Raw genomic sequence first — 26,253 nt, 5'->3', positions numbered from 1 at the left:
CTAAGGAATTCTCATAACTGTTATTCCAAAATCTCAAATGATTCTCATTTTGAAACCAATCCCCCAAGTGAGCAACGTCTTTTTTCCCCCTAAAATGCCTTAAAACATTTCGAAATATATTCTTGAGATTCTATTTTTAAATATTTTATTATTAATTATTTCAAACAGACAACACGCACCCATGGACTTACCATCCAGGTCTAACAAATATAATTTTTGCCATTTTTGCATCAGATTGTTTTTATGGCCCCTCCATAAATAGGTCTGGGAAGAAAAACTCCAGTAGGCAACACAACTTTATTCTTTGAGATAAGCATGCTAGGAACTGGTTATAATTTATGCATGTATATGAAGGTTTTTAAATATCAGGAGAAGACCTTTGTAGCCATAATTATACAGCTATCTTGATTACAAATATTTTAAATAAATGTAAACATCAAGAGACAAAGACATTTAAAAAAAAATTTATTGTATCTTTCCTATCTCCGATGCCCTGGTGAATTTTGAAACAAATGTCCTGGACAAAAGAATCATAGGCTAGTTTCTTTTCCCTCCCCGCTGCGTCAGCCTCCTGTGGTGTACTGACATCCTCAAGAGAAGTAAAATAATCAATATTACATGGTCCCTTGGGAAAGAAACCAACTCCCAACAGTGAATTCTGATGTGGAAAAAAAGAGACCTAAACTCGTGGCCACAGAGACTCGAACTAGTTATAGCAGAGTTAATATCTTATAAAGGAAAAAAAAAGAATTTTGGCTCAAGTCAGTACCAAAGACCCAGACAGTTGAAAACGGGCATCTCCTCACTCTAAGAACAGTCAGAAAACCCACCCACTCCCATTTTTAGAAACAAAATACACACAAACCACAACAATAACTACCTGCAAAGGGAACACAAAGGCTGGACCTTACAGTGAGATAGGGAAGCCTGCCTGCAGGATAACATCTTAGAGGGAGCGCCAATACTCTCACCTGAAGAGACATTGTTTCTCATATCCTGCTACCACAGAAAGATCACCTGATTAACATTTCAACAAATGCTGAAGATGAGACAGATTCAAACAAGCCCTCCCCTCCTCACCGCCTCCTCCTACTTTCCCCTCGCCTTTACGCACAAGCACATACAATACTGCACATCACAATCATTTCCAATTCTATAGATTCACATTCTCTCTCCTTAGGAGGCTGTGGCAGCACACTTAGGGTCAGGCTGTTGTACCCCAGCCCAGTGGCTTCACTGAGCACAATTCATGTGTTCTCTCCCCTACAAGGACACTTTGAAAGAAAGGATGGTCCCTGCATATTTTCCTGCTCTTTACATCCCCAGAACTATGTCTGTGAAATTTCACACGTTGAAACTCTAAGTATTCCTACAAATGAAGAATCACAGGTTCTCTATTGTACTCTAAGTTTCCAGTAATATGGTAAGTCAGTCCTCCCTGTTAAAGCAGTCAGGCTTCAGCCAGAAAGACTATTTCAAAATACACTGCTCTTATTTAAAACTACAAATGACTGGTCCAGAAAAACTTGAGGATCAGAGTAGACAATGAGAGAAGAAACTCTCTCTCAAGGCAGAGACCCAATGCAGACTGGCCATTCTGAACAAAGTGGCACTTACATGTTATTACTTCCTGAGCCCCCACTGAACATGTTGTGGGACTAGACTATGGTAAATCCACTGGTTGCGGGGGGGGGGGGGGGGGGGGGGGGGGGGGGGGGGGGGGGAGAGAGAGAGAGAGAGAGAGGGAGGGAGGGAGGGAGGGACAGAGAGCGAGAGAGGGAGAGGGAGAGGGAGAGAGAGAGAGAGAGAGAGAAGTATATTTAAAAAATTGGAAACAAAAATACCAAATGAAAATTAAATTGTATAAATTGGTCCCTAAAGAGTCTGAGAAAAATAAAAATCAGCCTCGGTTTTTTTCTTTACCATGGTTCCTACACCCAAGAAACATTAGCAGGATATAAATCACAAACATGGAAACCAGTGAGTAACACTCACTTTTACCCTGAAGTCCCAAGTCCACCAAGAGCAAACGTGAAAGACGGATAGAGGAAAGAGACACATGTCCATGTCCGGCAAGAGGAGGGAGTAGGAGCAGTGACACAAGATAGACCAGAAAACAGACAACAGATGGGACCTGGTGGCTCACACAGTACTCCAGGCTTTTTTCATTCATATGAATCTGTTTAGGAAAGTCTACATACTTGACAATATCTATAATTTTTAACTCTGAAGAGAACCATCTCTATTTCCTCTCTACATACCAATCTGATTATAATTTACCCCATAGGACACAACCCCAAAGGAATCAACTCAAATTCCTCTCTGAAATAAAAACTGGAATTCACTTGGTGTCTACCGCTACGATTTAGAGACCACACGGTCCATGAACCTCTGGAACAGAGACTTATCTGACCAGTTCATCTCCAACAAATATCTATATGGCCTGGGGTTAAACCCCAATTTATAGGAGTCTCAGTTTCCTCATCTGAAAAGTGAAAGATTTGGATCCAATGATATCTAAGATTGTTTCATGGTGAACACTCTGTGAATGCCCCTTAAAGAATGAGGAAAAAGACCCCAAAGTTCAGAACACACCAACGTCACTCAACTGAGAGTAGTCAGTTTGGCACCCTTTGGGAATCTTAAAGGCCACATGCAGAGAAGCAATAGGGACCTTAATTGGTCAAGAAAAATGCAACATATATGTCTGTACAATTTTCTCATGTTAACTGCTGGTGATTGAAACTGTGGGAGCAATCCTAGAGATTTAACATTGCGATTAGAAGAAACCATTCAGGGGAACACTAACCATTCTAGCTACGAATTCATTTTGTAATGATAGTTCTTAATCCTCTATTCTCTGGCTTTCAAAACAAGAAACAACTCACTTTTTTACTATAATTTTGAGTGTTAAAGGGAAAAAAAAGAAGCATAAGGATAACAGGGGAGAAGACTTAAGATATTCTGGTTGAATTAGTGCTATTTTTTTTTTAAATGATCCCATAGCAAACTAGCATGGCTCATAGGAACCAGGCCCAGTGGAGAGGAGGAACGAGATCAAACACGTGGAGCTGCAGATACGTTATTTTAAAGCTACATCAGGAGCAGCAAATTCTTATTTAGAAATGACAGGGTATAGCTGACAGACATGCCCACTGCTACACAGAGGGAATTTAATAATATCTTTTTGTTAGCCGCACACCTTGCCAAGTACCAGTGCACTGGGAATGTCAACGTGACAAGACCTCACCGAGCAGCCTGCTCTCAAATGGTCTCACTTTACCTGTTGCTTCACTTCCATAAGGGTGTCCTGGTACAGTCGCACACACAAACACTCCAAACAGAATGCCCCCAAGCCCACCCACTCCAATTTCTCCACTTGTAGCCTAATGGCCGTATACAATAAAAATACAAGTATAAATATTCAGTATACCTATATGAGTTTCCTGGGAGAAGTACCCCGAGAGCAGGCAAAGCACAAAACAGTACGTAAAAGCCTTGGGCATTACAAGAGGGAGTCAAGTATCTAAATGGGAAAACAAAAGGGAGCGCCAAAGAGAAAAAGGAGGCAGAGGTCTCAGGATAAAACTTGCCCCACAACTTACTTGGCCCATTTATCACCAGCTGTACACAGAGAGAGCCCAGAATTCCTTCCTGCTCTAAAGAGAGGGACAGGCAAGTATATTCGCTCACTCTCAAATCCCATTTACACCATATGCAAATTAAATCATCAAGAATAGTGTGAAAATTATTAACTTGCAATACCATTCTGACTTTTAAAATAAGGGAAACAATACAGCTCTCATACAGTTCAATCTAGCCTGCCCTAAAAATGATATCACTAGACCCTCCAATCAAAGCTCATAAAAGACTAACCTGGGATTCAGAAACACTTTGCAAATAAGTACTCCCTCACTTTAAAATAGGGATCACCTCGTCGCAAAGATGCTCAATGGTCTACTGAGGTTAAACTCAGTTCACGTATGAATATACAATCACAACTTTTTCTAAGACTTCTCCAAGCCCTGGCAGCAATCTCTTCTGACTTTCTCTCAAAATTTGGGGGAAAAGATATCTAAATAAGAAATCCAAGAGGTAACGTGAAAAATATTAACAATAGCGATGTCTTGTCAGTCTTCCTAATATGAAGCAGATGAATTTCATTTACACATACATGGCATATAAAGTTGAACACATAATTATCTTCTTGCTTGAGTTAATAATTATCAGCAGTCAAAAAAAACTCATTTCCATATTAGAGCTCCTGAGTACCTCTGTCATAAGAATATATGTCAGATAGTTGAAACAAATCTGTATTTTGTTTTCCAGATTTCCAGTATAAATGAAAAAAACCAGCAAGTAATAACAGTAATATTCCCATTGTCGTGACCAGATCAAAAGGCACCGAACTACCCAAAACAGATAATTTCTTAAAAGTAGCCAAAAGTTTTGTTTTGTTTTGTTTTTTACTACAAAAGGGGGAAAAAAACATTACTCCCAAACCATGAAATGACCCATTTCCATCCAATATACCAAAAGGGCCTTTGTTGCACAGCCAACTGTATGCATACTGCAGCAGGCAACAGGTCAGTATAAAAAACAATAATGGGTTTTGGAATCAGACTGATAGGAAATCATACCACAGTTCTACTATAGACTAGTTATGTGACATTAGGCAGGTTATCTAACCTCCTCGAGCTTAATTTGCCTCATCTGTAAAATGGTCAACAGTGACCTTACAGAGTTATCTTGAAGTTAAATAAAATATTGTTCATAAAGTACTGAATACTCAGCTAGGTTCTCTATGAATAAGAACCATTTTAACAAATTTGCTATGCCTACACCTCATTTACCCCCTCCAGCCCAAATTAAGGTAGTTACTCCTATTCAACCTAACTGGTCCCAGTACATTTCACAACACTGTTACCTTCTCTGTTGTGAATTCCTGCATGACCATCAACCCCCATTCTTGCCTCACCCAAAGTCTACTCTGATGACAGCAAGAGTTAGAAATGCTGTGCTCCACAAGAAAGAAGGGAATAAATGAAAATATTTCTGACAATAGCTCATTACTAAAATCTGTTCTGAAACATAGCAATAACATATGGTTAAGAGGCCAAATCGCAGTCCAATGGTCAAGTTCAATTTGACTGACTGCTATTAAACCACCACTGCCAAATCCTGATCATATTTTTTTGTATAGATTTCACGAGTTTCTTTTTTAAATGATACAAAGCCTTACCCATATCTCGCACTGTATCAAATACTGCTACTCCAGACTTTCTATCACTAAACTCAAATATCTAAGCAAAAATACATGTAGATTACGGGGCTGCTGAGAATAGTAGTAAGGAATAAATGGTTGTGTGATACATCAAAATGTCATGATATTTTCCCCTCACGAATGTAAAAACACATTAACCACCTTATCTCTCTGGACCAGCCCCTGTTTGGACATCACTCTAGAATTATCCCAGCTTCCAGGTGAGGTCAGCCAAATAGTTGGTATGTGTTGGGATGACTGCTGGCTCATTGAAACATGCCTCCTTCTCATCTATCAACTCCTACCGGACTAACTTTTGGAAGACCACACATCCTGAGTACATGGGACTCCATGACTCTCTTGCATAAGAAGCACAACCTTAAACAAGGCTTTTCTGATCAAAAGAATTTTAAACATGTCATGGAATGCAGACAAGTCATTTGGAATGTAGCTAATCATATATACACACACACATATGCAAATATGTATATATACACACATAAATATATATGTGTGTGCATGTATACATGTATATGTGTTTGTGTGTGTATATATATAGCTTCTTACTTAGTAGCCAACAAACACTAAGAGATAAAATAAGCATTTTGTAACTGATTAATAAGGAAGAAATTAAAATCAATTACTGATGTTTTACCTTGTTTCTCAGATGCACCCTCATTAACCCCACTTAGTTCATATAACGGCTTCCACTCTTCAAAGAAACTGACAATAGGGCCAAGGACACAAGAATAGCACCATTTAGAATACAGATAGCTCTGCAATAAAGCGTAAACAAACAAAAAGGGTCAAATAGTCAGTCATTACAGCTTGACCTCTTGTTTGAGGCAATTTTCAGCCTCATTCTTAGAGAACTGGTTCCCCTGAGCCTTTGAGAAGAAGCAGGATGCTTTTGCATAACCTCAAAATATTTCCCCCAAGATATTTTTTTTCCTTCTTCTCCCCGAAGCCCCCCACTACATAGTTGTATATTCCAGTTGTAGGCCCTTCTAGTTGTGCTATGTGGGACGCCGCCTCAGCATGGCTTGATGCTCAGCAGTGCTAAGTCCCCGCCCAGCATCCAAATCAGTGAAACCCTGGGTCACTGAATTGGAGCGTGCGAACTTAACTACTCAGCCACGGGGCCAGTCCCTCCCTCAAGATATTTATTATTTATTGCCATTGTTTCAACATATGCCCACAAATTCCTTGATCCTCCTCCCTCCAGCAAGTCTAATTCCCACCACCTTTGGTGTGAGTAGGACTTAGTCACTCCCAGTGAACAAAGAATGGGAAGTAAGTTTACAATGGAGAAAACTTGACAGATACCATCTTAATTAAGTGATCAAAGTTAACATTATAGTAATATGTCATGCTGATATCACATGTCCACTGACATGAATCAACAAGAACGGCACATCATCTCTTCCCCAAAATCCATAACCTCAGTCCAATCACGAGAAAACATAAGAAAAAGCCAAACTGAGGAACATTCTACAAAATACCTAACTGCTATTCCTCAAAAGCGTCAAGTCCAGCAAAGGCTGAAACTGTCACAAATTACGGGAGACTAAGAAGACAAACAAATCCAATGTGGTATCCTGCGTTGGAACAGAAAAAGGACACCAGTGGGAAAAAAATGGGGAAATTCAAATGAAGTCTGTAATACACCAATGTTAATTTTTTAGCTTTGATAAATATACTGTGATTATGTAAGATGTTAACATTGGGGAAGCTGGATGAAGACTATATGGGAACACTCTGTACCATCTTTGCAACTCTTCTGAAAAATCTAAAAACTATTAAAAAATAAAAAATCCAAAAAATAAATAATTGGGCCTTCATGTCATTTAGTATTAAATCAATCCACACAAATGATATTCTGCAACTCAACCACTTTCCTTACTTGTTAGAGTAGATTCATGACAGGCTATAAAGTGATTTGCTTTTATTGAAGATGATCTTTCCAGGACTTCAGGTCTTAAAAAGGAGACAAATTCTAATAGTAAACATATGGACCTTTGATGAGGTAAATCACACCAGTAACCACAAGTAACAGCTTATTCATCCATTCAAATAGCAAGCTTTATAGTTGTGAACTATGTGTATGGATTGTGCCTTACACTAAGGATAAAAAGATCCACGCTCAATAGACATACAATTTAGTGTATCAGTTCAAAAGCAATGCACTCAGAAAAGCCTGCCTGACCTTTCCAAGCTGAACCGAGCGTCCTCTCCTGGTTGTCCCACAGCACTCTGAGCCTCCCACATTGAACTGAAATTGTTGGTTCTCTCATCTACATCACCTCACAAGTGACATTTGCCAAGGACTATGCAGGGTCTGAGATTTTATCCTATTTGGAAGATAATAAATTAGCCTATTACTGTTTCATGGATGCTGGCAGAAGACATGAGACTCCTGGATCAGAGACAATGCCTTGATTATTCACAGCAAAAGCAGTAGCCAAAGCTTCAAGTTCATTTGAATTGGTTCATGCCCCCACCCTCTCAGAGGGGTAATTCAAAGAGCCCATCATGCAAGCCTGCACATGCTGCAGGTTCTATTATAAGAAAGGAACACTAAGCTTAGAAGACTCACTGCTCTTTAGTAAATGGAAGCAAGCCTGATCTTTTCCTGGGGGAGACGTTACCTCATGTCTCACGGTTGCTCGTTGCCCCAGGTAGACCGTGGTCAGGGTCCTGCATTCTTGGCCTGTCCAGCAAGAACATGCAGGAATGCTCAGGACCCATGGCAGATTGCCTTTGCCAATAACACTCTTAATGGCAGGGACTATGTTTTAGGCATTTCTGTACCCTCAGTACCCGGCATGACACATGAGACCCTGCAGATACTCCTGGTGTTTGCTAAATGAATGACTACACACTACACATCCTGAGTTTGAAGCCAAAGAGAACTGCTCGATGTTGTGACCATGTACACAGTCACTGAATCTCTTTAAGGTTTATTCTCTTAATTTCTAGGATATATACAATAATAGAAGCTCAAGAAATGTTGAATGAAAGAACTATCTCCAAGGATTATCCTATCTCTAAAAATGAAAGTTTCTACAATTCTCTAAACAGCAGAATGCCAGAAAACCCAGGTGCCTACTCATCTCTCTGACAAATGTGACACACACACCATTCCCACTGTGGAGGTAGAAGTTCATGATGACAAACTTACAATTCTATTAAGTGAATTTTGGTTATTTGTGATAATCTCAAATTTCACTATAAATTTTTACGAAGATTAAACTCTTTACAAACATAAGACAGAAACTCTCTATAACCACAGAATTCTAAAGGTAAATACTGAAACCACATAAATTATCTATTTAGATAGCAACTAATAAATGAAGTGATGAAGAAAACAATTAAACTTTGTAAAACTTCACGATTTTAAAAGACCAGCAGTATCATTATTAAAGATGAAATACTTCCCTTCATGTACAAAACACAGGAGGCAATATTTAAAGGATACTAGGTAACGACCAAGAGGCTCTCCATTAGGTTCCTTTCACAAATGCCAAGTAAACACATAAGATGCAGATTATTTTCAAGAGGAATTCTTACTACAGATTATGAAGAGCAGTATGCTGACATCCTCACTATTCTTTGGGGAACATACACCACAGATTCAGTTACTAAATTAAGCAATAGATATTGATATTTCATTTGTATCAATTCCATTCTTCAGTAGCTAAAAATTCTGGGACCAATATAGTATACTCACAAAAAAAAAAATGTGAAGGTATTCTTTCCATTCCACTTCAGGTATGACAATATACTAAGAATATACAATGCACAACCCTATATGTGTTTTAATCTTTTGAGTATGTCATCTTTCAACTGGAAAAAGTATTTTTGAGGGTTTTTTCCATCTAAAATATCACCAAATTAGTTCATGATGTTGGCTTTTTTTAACCAAAAGAATGGACAGCTACCAGGCAGTCCTTGGATCTGTCACTTGCCTCAACAATGTTGGATGAAACAGACCTGAGAACTCCCTCCTACGCCAGCTTCTGACCACCTTCCAACCTCTTCTCTAGCTGCAGGCTCCAGGACCATATCTTTGCCCATCCCTTGCTTCCCAGACCAGTTAACACCATTTCTTGTGGTCAGTTCCTTGTCTCCAGTCAGCCACAAGCCCTTAGATCCACCAGATTACTCCACCAAGGTCAACACTGCCATCACCCACCTAGTCTATGGGCATCTGTGGGCTTCCTATACCTATCTCTCTTTGGGCTTCTATTGCAACTGCAAAAGTGTGGCCCGGGAAGGCAGGCACCAATTCTTCCATAAGTTGGGGGAGAAATGGAAGGGCACCAAGCATGTCTGGAAGATATAAAACCAGCACTGCAGCTGCGTCCTCCTCCAGGACATGCAGAAGCTGCCTCACGATGAGCGGGGTCACACACTGGGTGCCAAGGAAGCTGCCCTAGCCCTGGAGGAAACCCTAAACCGGGTCCTACTGAATCTGCATGCCCTAGATTCTGTCCACACAGACTCCCATCTCTGTGACTTCCTAGAGAAACACTTCCTAGACAAGGAGGTGAAACTCATCAAGAAGGACAACCACCTGAGCAACCTTCTCAGGCCAGCCCCAGGCAGGGCTGGGTGAGGTCCCTTGAAAGGTTCACCTTAGGCATGACTAGAAGCCTCTCCGGGCAGCACCCTCTGAGGCCCAGCTGCAGCTCCCTGGCCTCTGGACTTCCGCCTGAGTCTCCGCCTCCAGCCCAAAGCTTCTCAATCAACCACAAACCCTCTCCCAAGCTGCAGACCAAGTATAAATAATAATGCTTCTTTTTGCAGAAGCAAACAAATAAGAGAATGTATATCTTAGACAGTGATATATATGTAGATTTTAATGAACAGTATCAAGGGGGAAAAATACCAACTTTGAAGCCAGACATACTTAAGCTTGAATCCTTCTACTGCTTGAATCCTTGTACATATTAGATATGTGAATTTTGTACAAATTATTTAACATTGTTTTTAAGGCTTAGTTTCAGCATGTATAATGAAATCGACCATATGGTTACAGTTACAAATCAACAATATAAAAAAGTGCCTAAGTAATACATCTTACACAGAGCTGCACATGGTAATGTTCAGGAAATGGTAACACTTATTATTGCCATCAGTTTGTTAGCTTAGGGTCATTTGTTGTCACAGGGTCACTAATGACCACAGGGCTCCATTTACACACAGATCCCTTGCCTATTTATTTTAAACTTAACCTTCCTATGAACACTAGATGTGCTAACTTAATGCACTTGGGCAAAACGCTATAGAACTATTGCAAAATTAAAAGGAGCCAGGAGAACAGAGTTGAAAAAAATTCCCTGATAAATCACCTTGCCTATCCCTATACTGCAGGAAAGACCACTGTTGAAGCCACACTGGTTAAATGACACCAAATTCATTCTGAAAGATTTCCAATCAACCCCAATTCTCCCTAAGATGCATAGTTAACATCTCATGTACAAAATGCACACAAACATGTCATCTAAATCCCCTGCGTTTTGGTTAAGCACATTTCATGTTTTTCTGTTTTCTTTAGGGCTTAGAACACAAATGACATAATTAGTAAATGACTTCTCAGGCTTCTTTTCCTTGGCATCATAAACCTTTCATCACAGATCCTATTCTTCCCATTCTTAATCATCTTTCATGTTCCCTGTGTCACCTCTGTAGTTGTAGATTGAAAGAGGTCAACAAATCCCATAAAAGCAGCTAAATAAAGAGAAAGTGAGGTACTGTTCATTGTGTTTTATATTCTAATTATATATATATCAGTACTATGCTTGGATATATTAATGACAATCCCACGGTAATGGCCTGATTTCAAATATGACCATTAGCTTTTCTCCCCCCATCACTCTTCCATACCATATTATACCCAAATAGTTTGCTTTTTTTTTTGGTCTATAAAATAATTCTTAACTTTTGTATAGCACTTTACAATTTTTAAAATAATTCTACATGATCCTGACAACCACCGTGGATTAAAGCAAGGCAGGTATTATTTCTACTTCACAGTTTGTTTGTTTTTTTTTAAAAAAAAGGAGAGCTCAAGAGTTTCACTCCCTCAGGGGCATGTAGCTAGTAAGTGACAACCAGAACCAAGACTTGATCCACTGACCTCCATGGATGAAGCGCTCCTTCCATTCTACTACCAAAGTACATACACCACACTTCAGTTACACCCACGGAAACAGACAACTTTGCTACCCAATCCTAAATTTACAGTTGCCCTTCTCATAGCCCTTGAATTCATGTGTTTCATGCTTTCTATACTAGAAGAGGTTCTACCCTGACTTTCATTAAAGGCTTTGCCAAAATAAATCTTTTTATTCTCTCTTTCTAGAGCAAAGAGAACTTATAAACTTTCACTTAAATATAACATCGATTGTAAGCATTTATTTGTGCTCCTTCCCAAAACCCTCCTTAAAATGATGGTAAATTTTTTAAAGGGAAGCATGAGTCCATAAGAATAAACAGACTGAGAGAGGAGACAGCAGCAGTGGAGAGGAATATGCTAGATGCTATTAGAATGCAGCACGCCAACTTGATGATGCAGACATTCAGACATTTATCAACCAGAACAGTGTCTGGAATACACGTCAAATCCAAAAAGATTCAATGTTCTCTCATTAACATACTTCTAGTAAGAACAGTCTAACTTATCTAATAATCTAAGCAAACATTCAGTTCTTATAATGACCTTGAGACACTGTGGTCACCGCTCGCGATTCTGTGGCTCAGCCCTGGGGGACTAGGAGCAGAACGATAGCCACAACAGCCGAAAATGGTGACAGTGAAAAAATGGCTAGTCTGGACCAAAATCTATCACCAAATCAAGTATTATTTTAGTGACTTTAATTTGCCATGAGACAAATTTTTAAAGGAACAGATCAAACTGGATAAAAGCTGGGTACCTCTGGAGATAATAATAAAATTCAACAGTTTAAACTGCCTAACAACAGACTGCAATATAATAGAAGCATTGAGCAAATCACAGACAGAACTTGTGGAAATAAATGAAGAGAAAGCTAAAATCAGGAGATCTCCACACAAACCTCTCCCTGATAAATAAAATGTTTCTGATGACTGAGCATAAAAATGATGTAAAAACAGATCCATTTAATATAAAGAACTTATACAACTCATCAACAAAAAAACAAACAAATCAATCAAAAAATGGGCAGAGGATATGAACAGGCATTTTTCCAAAGAAGATATGCAGACGGCCAACAGGCACATGAAAAGATGTTCAACATCACTAATCACTAGGGAAATGCAAATCAAAACTACAATGAGATAGCACCTTACACCCATCAGAATGGCAAGAATTAACAAGACGAAAAATAACAAATGTTGGAGAGGATGTAGAGAAAAGGGAAACCTCATACGCTGCTGGTGGGAATGCAAACTGGGGTAGCCACTATGGAAAACAGCATGGAGATTTCTCAAAAAATTAAAAATAGAAACATCACACAATTCAGCTATTTCATTACTAGGTATTTATCCAAAGAAAATGAAATCAACAAAGAGATTTATACACCCCTACGTTCATTGCAGCATTATTCAGAATAGCCAAGATGTGGAAGCAACCCAAGTGTCCAGTGAGTGGATAAAGAAGATGTGGTACATAATGGAATACTACTCGGTCATTTTAAAAAAAGACAAAATCGTCCCATTTGCAACAACATAGATGGACCTTGAGGGTATTATGTTAAGCGAAATAAGCCAGACAAAGGAAGACAAACACCGTATGATTCTACTCATGTGGAAGATAAACACATGGAAGGGAGAACAGATTAGTGGTTACTAGAGGGCAAGGAGTTGGAGGGAGGGCAAAAAGAGTAAAGGGGTACCTATGTATAGTGACAGATAAAAACTAGCCTACTCAGGGTGAGCAAGATGCAGTCTACACAGAAACTGATATACAATAATGTACACTTGAAATTACACAATGTTATAAATCAATATGACCTCAATAAAATAATTTTTTTTAAAAAAACAGATCCATTTATATGAAAGTCTTCCCAACTGATGCAACCCTCTGTGACATAAAAGAAAGATTAGAAGATAAAGGTCAAGCACAAAATATTCAAATGAGAAACACATTACACAAAGCATTTAAGGGATCAATGTTTGCAGTGTCTGATTTTACTAAAAAGTTTTTAGAGACCGCCCCCAACCAAAAGCATGAAGACAAAGACCTTCTAAAACCTTTCAAGGAAGAGTGCTTTGCTAAAAAAAAAGAAAAAATGAAGAAAGAAAGCAAAATAAAGTGTAAGCTAAATTGAGAGCTAAACAAGAATAAGAAGAAAAACAGAAGTGCTATAGATGCTGAAACGAAATCTCTCAAAGAAAAGATTGGATGATTGCTGAAATTTTTGGATAGAGATCTCTCAAAAAATTAAAAATAGAAACATCACACAATTCAGCTATTTCACTACTAGGTATTTATCCAAAGAAAATGAAATCAACAAAGAGATTTATACACCCCTACGTTCATTGCAGAGATGAACAGACTTGTAGAAAAGAGCCACATTTCCTTTTCTCAAATGATGGGGAAATACAATGGATAGATTTTATCAGATGAGTAAAAGGGGGAATAACTCTATTTAAAGAAAAAGATTAAAGAAGCAGATAGAAGCTAGATAAAGCCAAAGAAGCCAATAATGATAAGCTATAATTAAGGAACAAAGAAGAGATGTGGGAAGGACCAGGAGAGGTGGAGAAAAAGCAGCACTGAAAAAACTCACGTTGGACCAACAAGAATCCCTAAACAAATGGAAATCAAAAGGTCACAGATTTAAAGGAAAGAGAATTAAAGCTGCCAGGCTCGGGCTGTTAAAGGAAAAGCAGAGTTTTAGGGTAAGAAAATTTAAGTTGATAGTGATGATGAACATGATGAAACTGATGCAGCTGGACCAGGAGAAACAGACACAGAAGAACCTGCATCAGAACACGGTGTGGGAGACCAATAGGTTAGCGAACAGATTTCTAGATATTCAGCTGCTTTGATCTTTGGAGGTTTGAAAAGAGAGAATCAAATTAGGCCCACTTCAACGTCCAGCTGTAAAAAAGGAAAGATCTTTTGTGTGGCTTAAACTGTCGTTTTTTGTTGTTATCCAAATAAAGATTTTTTTTAATTATAGTTCTGTTTGTTATTTCAAATGAGTCAAATATCAAAGGGAAAGTTCTTCCACTAAATTGCCTATGTAATACGAGAATATATTAGTAAAATCTAATAAAATAATCCCATATAAAAAGAGGAAAAGATGAACTGAATCAATGAAGGCAATACAACTGATTTGCTGCTTCATGGGAGGAAAAGGTTCAAAGTTTAATTCAAAGTGGAGGATGCTAGAATGAGATGCTTTCTTTTCCCTTTCAGTTGAATTGCTGGCAAAAGAATATAGAAGGGAAAAAATCAAATATCATTATAATTAATACTTCCCCCCAAAATTAACTTTTCATAAAACTATATTGAGGAAGATAGCTTTAAATGAAAATATGCCTAGACAACTATGCCAACCAAACTGTAGTCTAATCATTTCATTTTTATTTGTTCCACTTAAAATAAACAGAGCTTATAGACTTGCACATAAAAGATTTTTTTCCCCAAGTTTATCTTCCATATTGCGCCAATGCATTCTGCTCACACTCTAAACATTTTTCCAACTCTGATTATCTGTGACATCTTGAAAGGAACAGACAAAGCACATGGCACGAATTCAATGACTCACCATTTGGAAAAAAAGTGGGAGGCAGGAAAATTGCTTAAAGATCTAACTTGTTATGCCTGAATGTGAATGTGAGTGTATGGTACCATTCTCAAAGCTCATGAGCCATATCTTAGAACTGCAAGAATACTGATTAAAAAGAAAAGCTGAAATCATGATTATCTGTAAGCTGACAGCTTAGAGAGAGTAGTAAAAAGACATCTAAAGACTCCTAATCCTACCAGGGAAAGTATGATTTCAAACAAATTAGTCCCCTTCCCATATCCTCCACTTATAAAAATGAGATGCCACTGCCCATGGCCAGAAATTCAAACAAGGTAGGCAGCACCTGCATGTGGAAGGCACCAGAAAGGACCACCTCTCCAAAACTGTTTCCCATGGTCCATAGTGGTAACTGAAATTCTACTAAATTCTGAGAAACCCATTTTTAAACTTTTTTTCCTTGCATAGAGAGATATATACAATTTAAAGGATAATTATTCAACAAAACTAAGTAACCATCATCCAGGTCAGGAAAGAGAATACTGCCAACATCACAGAAGTCTCTCCACCACCCCCACCCAGTGGCCCCTCCCCAGTCGTTATCCCTCATCTTTCCCTCACTAGAGGTGACCACGATCCTGATTTTTGTAATAACAATTTCCTTGATTTTCATCTTTCCATTTAAATATGCATCCCTAAGTAACACAGCTTACTTTTTTCTCATGTTTGAACTTTATATAAATAGAATCGTACTGAGGTATTTTGTGGATATGTAGTGTTTCTTTTACTTCACAGTATGTGTGAGAGACTCATCTACTTATTTACGTATTCATTCCCCTAGTAATGGACATTTGAGTTCCTTCCATTTGTGGCTCTTCTGAACAATACCTCTATGAACATTTGTGCACATGTCTCCTGGTGCACATGTGATAGGAGAGTATCTTCCAAGAGTGGAAGTGCTGGATCTTCAACTTTACTAGAAAATTACAAACTATCTTTCAAAGTGAATATACCGACAGACATATACACCAACTGTGTGTGAGAGAAATTCACTCTTTGAATTAATTACCTTTCTGCAAAAATTCACTGTTACAATGGAAATCCTATTAGGACAATAACAACACCTTGAGCTAGATATACTATTAACAAAAGGTCTGTCTTCAAAATGGCATTTGAGAATTGGACCAGAGGTGTATGCATAGCATAGCTAATTCTGGAAAAAAAATAATAATGTATAAAGAACAGTACAAAGCATAGAGCCCTTGTCTGAGAAACCAAGCCTGTCATCCATTACAGTGACAACCACGGCCATCCTCCAGGGCATGTGGCAGACACAGAGATTGGGGAGAAAAACAATGAACAGCTACAGGCAGAAGAGTGGAGGAAAGGGGGAAAAAATTGTCTTATGACTTAACCTAAGATTATCAACTTTTAAATGCTCAGAGACTCAGACTACTACCACTGGTTAGTCAATAAAGAGACTCAATAATCAGTTATATTATACCCAAGAAGAACTTTTAATTTCTCAGAAAAATGATGACATACAAATTCTGTTGGCAACTATTACTATTATGTCTAACATCCAAGGAAAAAAAGAAATTAGACTTTGACTTTACTGAATACAGCCAATTAAGCTTCTATCAACAAAAAATTTCAGACAGATACTAAATCTAAGCATCATGGTTACCTACTGAGCAGAGGTAAAACCAGTGGTAAGTTTGGGAAAAGATGCTGACCTCATCAAGTCAAGCAGTGTTACTTCTTTCTATTCTCGCATTTCCTACTGAGAGAAGGAGTATTGCCCAGGGTTAGACAGAAATACGACAGGATAGGATTCAAATCCAGATCTGCTCTAATTAGAGGGCTGTGCTTATACTAAACCACGCTGACAAAGGGATGACTATAACAACATGAGCCAAACTTAAATGTCCAATATTAAAAATCAAATTTTCGATGTTGGTAAGTTACTTCTAATTTTGGTTACTTTGGTAGTTAGTAAAGAAATTATATACTAAAAGAAAAATAGAAAATGGAACCAAAAAGGTTATATACTCTTCAGAAGACTAACATGCAAGGTAGAGCAAGAATGCCACCTCACTCCACTAATCTAAAATGGTTGTGAAAGTTTCAGTTATACAAGATAAATAAGTTCTAGAGATCTACCATACGGCATAGTGCATATAGCTAACAATACTGTATTATATGATTAAAATTTGCTACGAGGATAGATCTTATGTTAAATGGTCTTATCACACACACATAAAAATGATAATAATAAAGAGGGTGGAAAACCAAGCTCATAGATACAGAGAACAGATTGGTGGTTGCCAGAGGCAGGGGATGAGGGATAGGCGAAATGGGTGAAAGGGGTCAAAAGGTACAAACTTCTAGTTATAAAATAAATAAGTCATGGGGATGTAATGTACAGCATGGTGACTATAGGTAATAACACAGTAATATATATTTGAAAGTTGCTAAGAGAGTAGATCTTAAAAGTTCTCATCGCAAGAAAAAAAAATTTTAACTATGTGTGGTGATGGATGTTAACTAGATTTATTATGGTGACCACTTCGCAAAATACACAAATATCGAATCATCACGTTATATACCTGAAACTAATATAATGTTATATGTCAATTATACCTCAATAAAAAATGATAATAATAATAATAAAGGGGGCAGGAGGAAACTTTGGGAAGTGATGGGTATGTCTATGGCCTTCATGGTGGTGATGGTTTCACAGGTATGTACTTACCCTGAAACTCATCAAGTTGTATTAAATATGTACAGCTTTTTACATATCACTCATACCTCAATAAAGTGGTTTTAAAAAATAAAACGGTCATGAAAGAATGTAGCAAGTGAAAATTTAACACATTTCAGAAAAGAAGGCAAAATTTGAACTTTTATGTGAAAATATAAGAGAACATCTTTGTGATCTTGAGGGAAAGATCTATTTCTCAAACAAGGCACAAAACAGCATAAACTGTAAGACAGAAAACTGATAGATTCAATTACATTAAATTGAAAACTATGCACTGAAAGACATCATTACAAAAGTAAAAGTCAATCTCAGAAGAAGATATTTGCAAATATAAACATCAAAAGATAAGTATTAGGATTAAAAATATCTATAAGTCAACAAGAAACAAACAAGCCAAATGGTCAAAGAATTTGTGCAGGTAGTTCACAGAAAAGCAAGCAAGCACGGCGAATAAAGATGCCCGATCTCAAAGGTTAACCAACGAAATGCAAATTAAACTTCTGGTGACCAGGTCCTCCGCTCTAGCTCACTCCGAGCCAGTCACCCCCTGTTTTACACTAGAGTATATTATCACCACCATCTACAAGCCCTGCCCCCACCAAATCTCAGCATCAAACACTCTACTCTCCGGCCACCACTTGCTGCCTTTCCACTCACACCCCTCTAAGGAGGTCAACAATCCTTCCGCACAGAGGAATCTATAGTCCATCAATCCCACCACCTTTTCACTCCCCCTCACCCCTCTCATGCCTGCACTTCCCTCCTTATCCAGCTTAAATTCAGTGTCAATCATTCTAATCACCTCTTTTCTGTCTCTCACGGCATGCATTTGCTTGGCTAAACTGTAATCATAACTTAATCCTACTCTCCATCCCACTATACCTGCATTCATACAGCAGAAAGTGAACGCGGGAAAACATACCTCTTCTCACCTTAAATTCATGAACGCCAACCTCCAATGGGCCTCTGTTACCAGCCAGCAACCATACCATATTTTCCTATTTCGTTCTTTGTCCCACTCGCTAGACAACTTCTTACCCTCTACTCTTTCATACTTCCAGAACCTCCTCCTTGACTCTCACTCACAGTTTCCTTATTTCACTAAGAAAATTGAAGCAACAGAAGAGAACTTCCTTAAGCCTCCATTGTATCTACCCACGTACCTATATCTACACCCATACGTTCTGCCTTTTCCTCCAATTAAACTGTCCAAGTCACTAGCAATGTGCACTGTCTCCACCTGTACAATAGGTTCCATCACCTGATGTGTACCAGAGAACGTAAATCCAGCAATTCTCACCTCTCCCCACATTATTTTTGCCCTCTTTTCTGGATCTTTCTATCAACAAACAAATTTGCAGTTACTTCTCTCATCTTTAAAAATACATGACTTGACCTATTCCCCCACCAGTCCATTATTCTCCTTCCCTTTATAACAAAACTCCTTAAAATTCAGAGTTGTTTATACTTGCTATCTCAAATGTCCCTCCTCCTGTATTCTTTGTAAATCCCAGAAAGAATTTATCCTACCACTCCAACAAAACTTCTCTTGTCAAGATCACTAGTAACCTCACGTTGTTAAATTCAACTGTCAATTCTTGGTTGTCATCAGCTGCAACTGACACAGATCCCTCCTCCTTCCTGGAAACACTTGAAAACACCACAGTTTCTTGGGTTTTCCTTCTTCCACTCATGCTCAGCCTCCTTTGCTAGTTTCTTCTCATCTCCCTAAACTCTAGACGCTGTGGTGCCCATGGCTCGGTACTTTTCTAGCTAATAACTCCCTTGGGCATCTCATGCAGTCTCACAACTTGAAATATCATCTACAGGCTGGCATCACCGAAATATGTATCTCCAATCCAGACCTGGATCCTGAATCCCAGATGCCTTATCCAACAGCCTGCTAGCTATTTCCTGTTGGATGTTTGTTGGGTCTCTTTTACTTGCCGCTCCAGATTCACTGTCCACCCTTCTCCTCCCTGCTCTGCCCTAGGAGATTGATCTAGATGGATGACAGCAACAGGCTTCCCTTGCCTTCTGACCTCCAATAGGTTAGGCTCATGGGAAGCCCTGGCGGGAGAATGGAGGAGAAAGAGAACGTAAGACCAGGAATAAATATATTCCCCTTTCTCTCTCCCGGTGGAGTAAACTTTGCTAGCTAGATCTCTTGACCAAAGGTGATTCATTCTCTCAAGGTAAATTTCTCTACATGAAGCTCTCCTTGTGAGTTCCAGTAACTAGGGGGGGTAACATCTCTGCTCCTCCCTGCCCTCCCAATACAGTACTATCTCTGTGCTTTCCCTGCATCCTACCCATATCTTTGTGAATGAGTCCTTTGCTAAAACTTCCTTCCTCATTATATTGAGCATGCCATCTATTTCCTACAGGAACTCTGACTGATACAAATGTCTAACTGGCATCTCAATTCTAACACATGCAAAACTGACCACCTCCTATAGTTTTACCCATCTCAATTAACAGCAACTCCCTTCTTCTAGTTGTTCAGGCCAAAAACCTGGCATCATCCTTATTCTCTTTTTTTGTTTGTTTGTTCAATCATCTTTATTTGGACATCAGAAATTATGCCTTGGATCACAATGGGCAAGCTCACTTCCATTTTTCAGCCACTTCCAATTTGGCTGAAATAAAGTAGGAAAACTGCTTATTATTATTATTTTTTTTTGGTCCCACCTTGGGTTTTTTCCTTATATTCTTTTTATCTCATACCCGACATTTGCGAGTCCCATGTGCTCTTCCCTCAGAATAGATCCAGAACCCAACCACGTTTCACCACCTTCACTGCGACCACCCCAGCCACAGCCACCATCATCGCTTGTCTGGATTACTGCAGTAGCCTCCCAACTGGTCAACCTGCTCCCTCCCTCATCTGTCTTCAGTTCATTACAACACAGCAGCCAGAGTGATCCTGTTAAAACAGGAGTTAGCCATATCACTCTTCTCTTCAAAACCCAGTGGCAGCTCATCTCACTCAGAGTAAAAGCCAACATCTTTGCAATGGTCTCCACGTGATCTAGTCACATAAATCCTCTCTGATCTCATCACCTATTTGCTCACTTTGCTCCAGCTGCACTGCCCTCCCTTGCTATTCCCTACACTGCTATCTCAAAGGTTTGAACTTGCTGTTCCCTTTGCCTGGAACATTCTTCCCACAGTGCTTGCTCCCTCACCTTCCTCAGGTATTTATTCAAATACTATCTTCTCAGTAAGACCTTCTCCGGCCACTCTTTCTAAAATTGCAACAGCCTCTCCTCATTTTATTTCTATCTTAAGCAATTATCACCATTTAACATCTTATGTACTTTCCTTTTATTCCTTTTACTGTGTGTCTCCACCCTCTAGAAAGTCAACTCTATGAGGCAGGTGGTTTTTTTTTTTTTTTTTTTAAAGATTTTTTTATTTTTTCCTTTTTCTCCCCAAAGCCCCCCGGGTACATAGTTGTATATTCTTCGTTGTGGGTCCTTCTAGTTGTGGCATGTGGGACGCTGCCTCAGCGTGGTTTGATGAGCAGTGCCATGTCCGCGCCCAGGATTCGAACCAACAAAACACTGGGCCGCCTGCAGCAGAGCGCGCGAACTTAACCACTCGGCCACGGGGCCAGCCCTGAGGCAGGTGTTTTTGTCTGTTCTGTTCCCTGCCATAAGCTCAGCCTCGAAAACAGTACATAGAAATAGTGGGTGCTCAAATAACTGTTGAATGAACTACAACTAGATACTATCCAATCAATGGCCACAATTAAAGTCTAACAGGACTACATTTTGGCAAAGATGGTGAACACTAGGAATTCTAGCTCATCTCCACCTTGGAAAGCAATTTGGCAATATCTAAAAATGATTATGATGTGCATGCCTAACAAACTAGCGATATTTTTTCTGGGTTGTGTATCTATTTATACAGACAAGGACAGTATACTAAAAGTCAGAATCATTCCAAGGAGTATGGTCAGCCTATCTAGAGGATGTTCTTAATATTTTATGATCACAGAAAGTAAATCGATAAACAGCCCTACTCCAACATATATGAAGAAAGTATGGTAGCTCTTCTCGGGCTTATGCTACAGTGAAAGGAAAATGACATACCAGCAGAAGAGTGGGGAAGAAATGTAAGCACATATAAAAAGATGTGACAATTATGATCTCCAAAAAACCAGTCACAGATAAACAAGCCACTTAAGAAATCAGTAAGCAAAGATAGACTACAAGAAAAATACATATAAGACACAAACTATGACGAGTTTTAAGTTATAAACAAAATGGTAAAATAAATAACCAAAATCATAAGTGATGGGCATAACTGCTTGGTTAGACTAGAATTGTGAATCACTTTCAAACATTTACGCAGTAACTTTTATTGCCAGATACTGTCCTAGTAACTGACTGCACAAGTGATTCAATGAAATCCACAAGCAGTCTACATGTTAACTTGATTGCACTACTTCAATTTTTCCCAAATCTTTTAGCAGAACAGCTGATAAAAATTGAAACTAACCAGCCCACATTTTACCTCTCTCCTACCTTCAAGAAAAGTACTTATAAATCCATAATTGGCCAAAATGCAGGTAATGAGAAAGAAATACTCATCTGACTGGCAAAAGATGAGTTACCAGTGTTGGTCAGTGAGTTATGCCACCAGCGCACCCCTACTTAAGGAGGTTACCCTATCTGCAGCACACAACAGAATGACCCTAGAGTGACTCACACTCTAATACTCTCTCCACTTAACTCTTTCTTTCCTGCTCAAAGAGTATATTCTATTAAGTTGGAAGAGCATTCATCACTTTACGATTCTTAGTTTGGTATAGGCATCAAAAATACAGGTAGATGAGAAAAAAGAAAGACAGAACCCAACAGCAACCTAAAAGTTAGGAGGAAGAGGGAATTCAAAACAAATTGTCTGAAAATTCTACTTTCACTTTATTTCTCTGCTTCTCGCATCTTCATCCTTTAAATTTTTTTTAACCTAGCAATATTTTTTTATTCAGGTAATTGTAGATTCACATACAATTGTAAGAAATACTACAGAGAAATCTCATACACTTGGCCCAGTTTCTCCCAATGATAACATTTTGTAAAACCATAGTGTAATATCACAACCAAGATACTGACATATTGACAGCAACACAATCCATCAGTCTTATTCAAATTTATCTAGTTTTATTTGTACTCATTTGTGCGTGTGTTAAGTTCCACACAATCTTATCACTTGTGTAGGATTTTGTATCTACCACCACAGTCAAGATCTTGAAAAGTTCCAGCATATCAAGGACTCCTCATGTTGTCCTTTTATAACCGCACTCACCTCCCACCCTCCCATTCCTAATTCCTGAAAACCACCAGTCTATCCTCTCTTCATCCTTTAAATTCTTATTTCATACCTGTAGGGAGTAGCCATCTATACAACCAGCCCTGCTCCATTATTTCCTGTGACTATTATCTCCAGCTTCACTCTGCCGCACATCGCTCCAGGTGGAGTCGAACTTAAAAAACAGCTGGCCAGGGGCTGGCCCAGTGGTATAGTGGTTAAGTTCATGCACTCCGCTTTGGTGGCCCAGAGTTTGCAAGTTCAGATCCTGGGTGAGGACTTACACACTGCTCATCAAGCCATGCTGTAGCAGTGTCCCACATATAAAAATAGAGGAAGATTGGCACAGATGTTAGCTCAGGGTCAATCTTCCTCACCAAAAAAAACAAACCAAAAACAGCTGGTCATAGAAGGAATGAGTTTTTCACCATACTGATAGAGAAGACTATCCAAAAGCAAAACAGAAAAGTTCTGGTGTTCAGGTGCATATGGCTCTAATATATGCATCTCCACTAATATGCATATTCCTGGCTATCAAAGAAGGAAAAAAAGAACATATTCTAGAAACTTTGTAAAGCTTTGTATAAACATAAGTGCTGATTGCTCTGAAATCAAAGAAAATAGTTCTGTCTCTCAGACTACCCAATTTAGAGGGGCGTAGATCAGCATTTTTCATTTCTATAAAGCCTTTTATCCATTTAAACGAGGACTTAAGTCATTCTACATCAATATATGGAAACCCTGACTTCCATTTAAAGTAATGTCATTTTTCCTTGCAAACCATTAGACACACAGTCCTTTACTTGGGTTTAAAATCCAAAGAACAAACAATGAATTGCTAGTTATTAAAATACAAGTTAAAAAGGAACATAAATAAAGTGTCTATGCAACTTTCACAGTGCTAAGCGGTATGCATGCACCTGGAATTCATACCTGCAGAGCTAAGGAGAACACTGAAATCCGTCCCCCTCTGTGATTCTCCACTTTCATTATCCACCTCTTTTTCAATATCTTGATATCGGTCCCAGTTAGTGACTATCTTTCTTTTAGAATAATTTCCCTGTTCATCATTCTCTTCTCCATAGGTCTCTGCATCACTGTCATCTTCAACCTGCAATCATTAGAGACAAATCAATAAGCAGGCAGTGGGAATCCAGATCTTAGTAGTCTTAGCAGTAAAATAAAACCAAAAAAATAGTACAGAGGCATCATGATAAAAAGCACACTTATAGACCAAGCTTTCTGAGGATATTATATAATATTTCAAGAGAATCCCATTATACCAGAGTACATTTTCAGGGTAAACTTTTCATTAAGCTTTGAAAAGGAAATCTGGCGAGTTATTACCTAAAAATTTGTGTAACTGGTATCTCTAAAGTCTCCCCCAGTGTATCCTGTTTCAACAGTTGTTTCTTCCTATTGAAACAATCAAGGCTGTAAGACTCTTAAACCCAAAGGACTTTAGGATGGAAATCGACTCTTTCAATTTATAGCTTTTACAATCACACCCCATAAAAATGTTTTACAAGCTTTACATGGGAACCCTGCTCAGATGCATTCTAGAGAAAAGTTTCCAGTCTTGGGCATTAAAAGGTTAAGAGAGCCTAGAGCAAAATGCAGAATGTGAGAAATTACAAAAGCTAAAGGGCCTATTTCTTCAACAGATAAATTGTAAGGGGAAAAATGGTGGGGGCGGAGGGAGAACCCTATAAATTAAAAGAATTTAATGGACACAACCATTTGTAATGTCGCGAACTTATTTGTACTCTGATTCAAACAATATAACCAGAGGAAATCACTTATGAGACAATTGGAGAAATGTGAACAATGACTGGATATTTGATTATATTAAGGAAATACTATTATTTTATTCATTTATTGTTTGGTGCGGTGCCAATATTGTAATTTTTTTAAATGTTCTTATCTTTTAGAAATAAATATTGAACTACTTATGGATAAAAAGATATGACATGGGATTTGCTTCAGAATAATGGGTGGAAAGGAATGGTGGGTACAGATGAAATAAACTGGGCATAACTGATCATTGCTGAAGCTGGATGATGGGTACATGGAAATTCATTACATTATTCTCTTTACTTTCGTATGTTTGAAATTTTCCATATTAAAAAATTAAATTTAAAAAAAAGAGATGCCTGTAGTATCTAAAGACACAGTTAAAAGAAGTATCCCAAAGGTTGTAAAATCCTTGTCATGAAAAAAACTTGTGAAATATATTTTAAAAACCCTTCTGTACAGGATGGGCTAGTATAGATGTTTTTTAAAATAAGTTTTTATTAACACAGAAACAGGATGTGTACCTTGCTGAAAATTAGAAGAGAAACGCAGAAAAAATAAATAACAACCCCACATTCCCATCACCTGGGAGCACCATTACTAACACCTTAGCACATATACTTCCAGATCTTTTCCAATGTATATATTTATACATACTTTTGTTTTTGGTAACCAGACTTTTTCACCAATATCCTCCATTTCAGTAAATATCATTTCACATAACATCCAGGCTATTTCCAAATTTCCCTAACTGACCCAAAAAATTTCCTTTACAGCTGGTTTGTCCAAGCCAGTATCCAATTCAAGAGCACGCATTGTATCTCACTGTTTGTCCCTTGAGTCTCTTTGAATCTAGCACAATCTCTATTTTATGACATTGATTTATTGAAGAGACCAGTACAGGTAGAGCAGAGAAAGACTCATCTTCTGTCTGGCTGCTTCCTTGTGGTATTTGTGTATAGATTAGTTTATAGAAAATATTGGATAAAAAAAAATCTAAGAAATTTAAATGCCCGATGGAGTCAAATTAAATATTTTTTGGCTAAAGTACATCATAGATGGTGCTCTGAACTTTACGTTATATCACATCGAATAAGAGATGATAAACGGCTGAGCCAACATAAGTAATGCTAAGATTAACCACAGAGTTTGGGTGATGAAGTCTGAGCTACCCACTGCAGACAGGTTTCCCACCCTTGCATCCAGGACACTGTCCGCGTGGTGTCATTTTGGTCCACTACAAATTTCCATTTCCAGGCCCCCATCAAGCATTCACCTAACAAAATTTTACGCACATTAATAATCCTCACCTGAATCAAATTCCATTCGTTTTCATGAAACAATGGAGTAAGTGACCTTTCAAGATCATTCTC

General features: G+C 38.4%; 1 protein-coding gene across 1 annotated transcript in view; it reads right to left on the bottom strand.

Moving 5' to 3' along the window:
• Positions 1-26,253, bottom strand: part of AVEN (apoptosis and caspase activation inhibitor) — a 162,598-nt gene that overhangs the window by 101,188 nt on the left and 35,157 nt on the right. Inside the window, exon 2 of the mRNA XM_046653252.1 lies at positions 24,020-24,197. Coding sequence (XP_046509208.1) covers positions 24,020-24,197 — 178 coding nt within the window. The remainder of the gene's footprint in view (positions 1-24,019; positions 24,198-26,253) is intronic.

Source organism: Equus quagga, chromosome 2 (assembly GCF_021613505.1).
Source record: "Equus quagga isolate Etosha38 chromosome 2, UCLA_HA_Equagga_1.0, whole genome shotgun sequence".
NCBI classification, from domain to species: domain Eukaryota; kingdom Metazoa; phylum Chordata; class Mammalia; order Perissodactyla; family Equidae; genus Equus; species Equus quagga.
The sequence above is the reverse complement of the archived record's forward strand: the minus strand, read 5'-3'. Positions and strand labels throughout refer to the sequence as shown.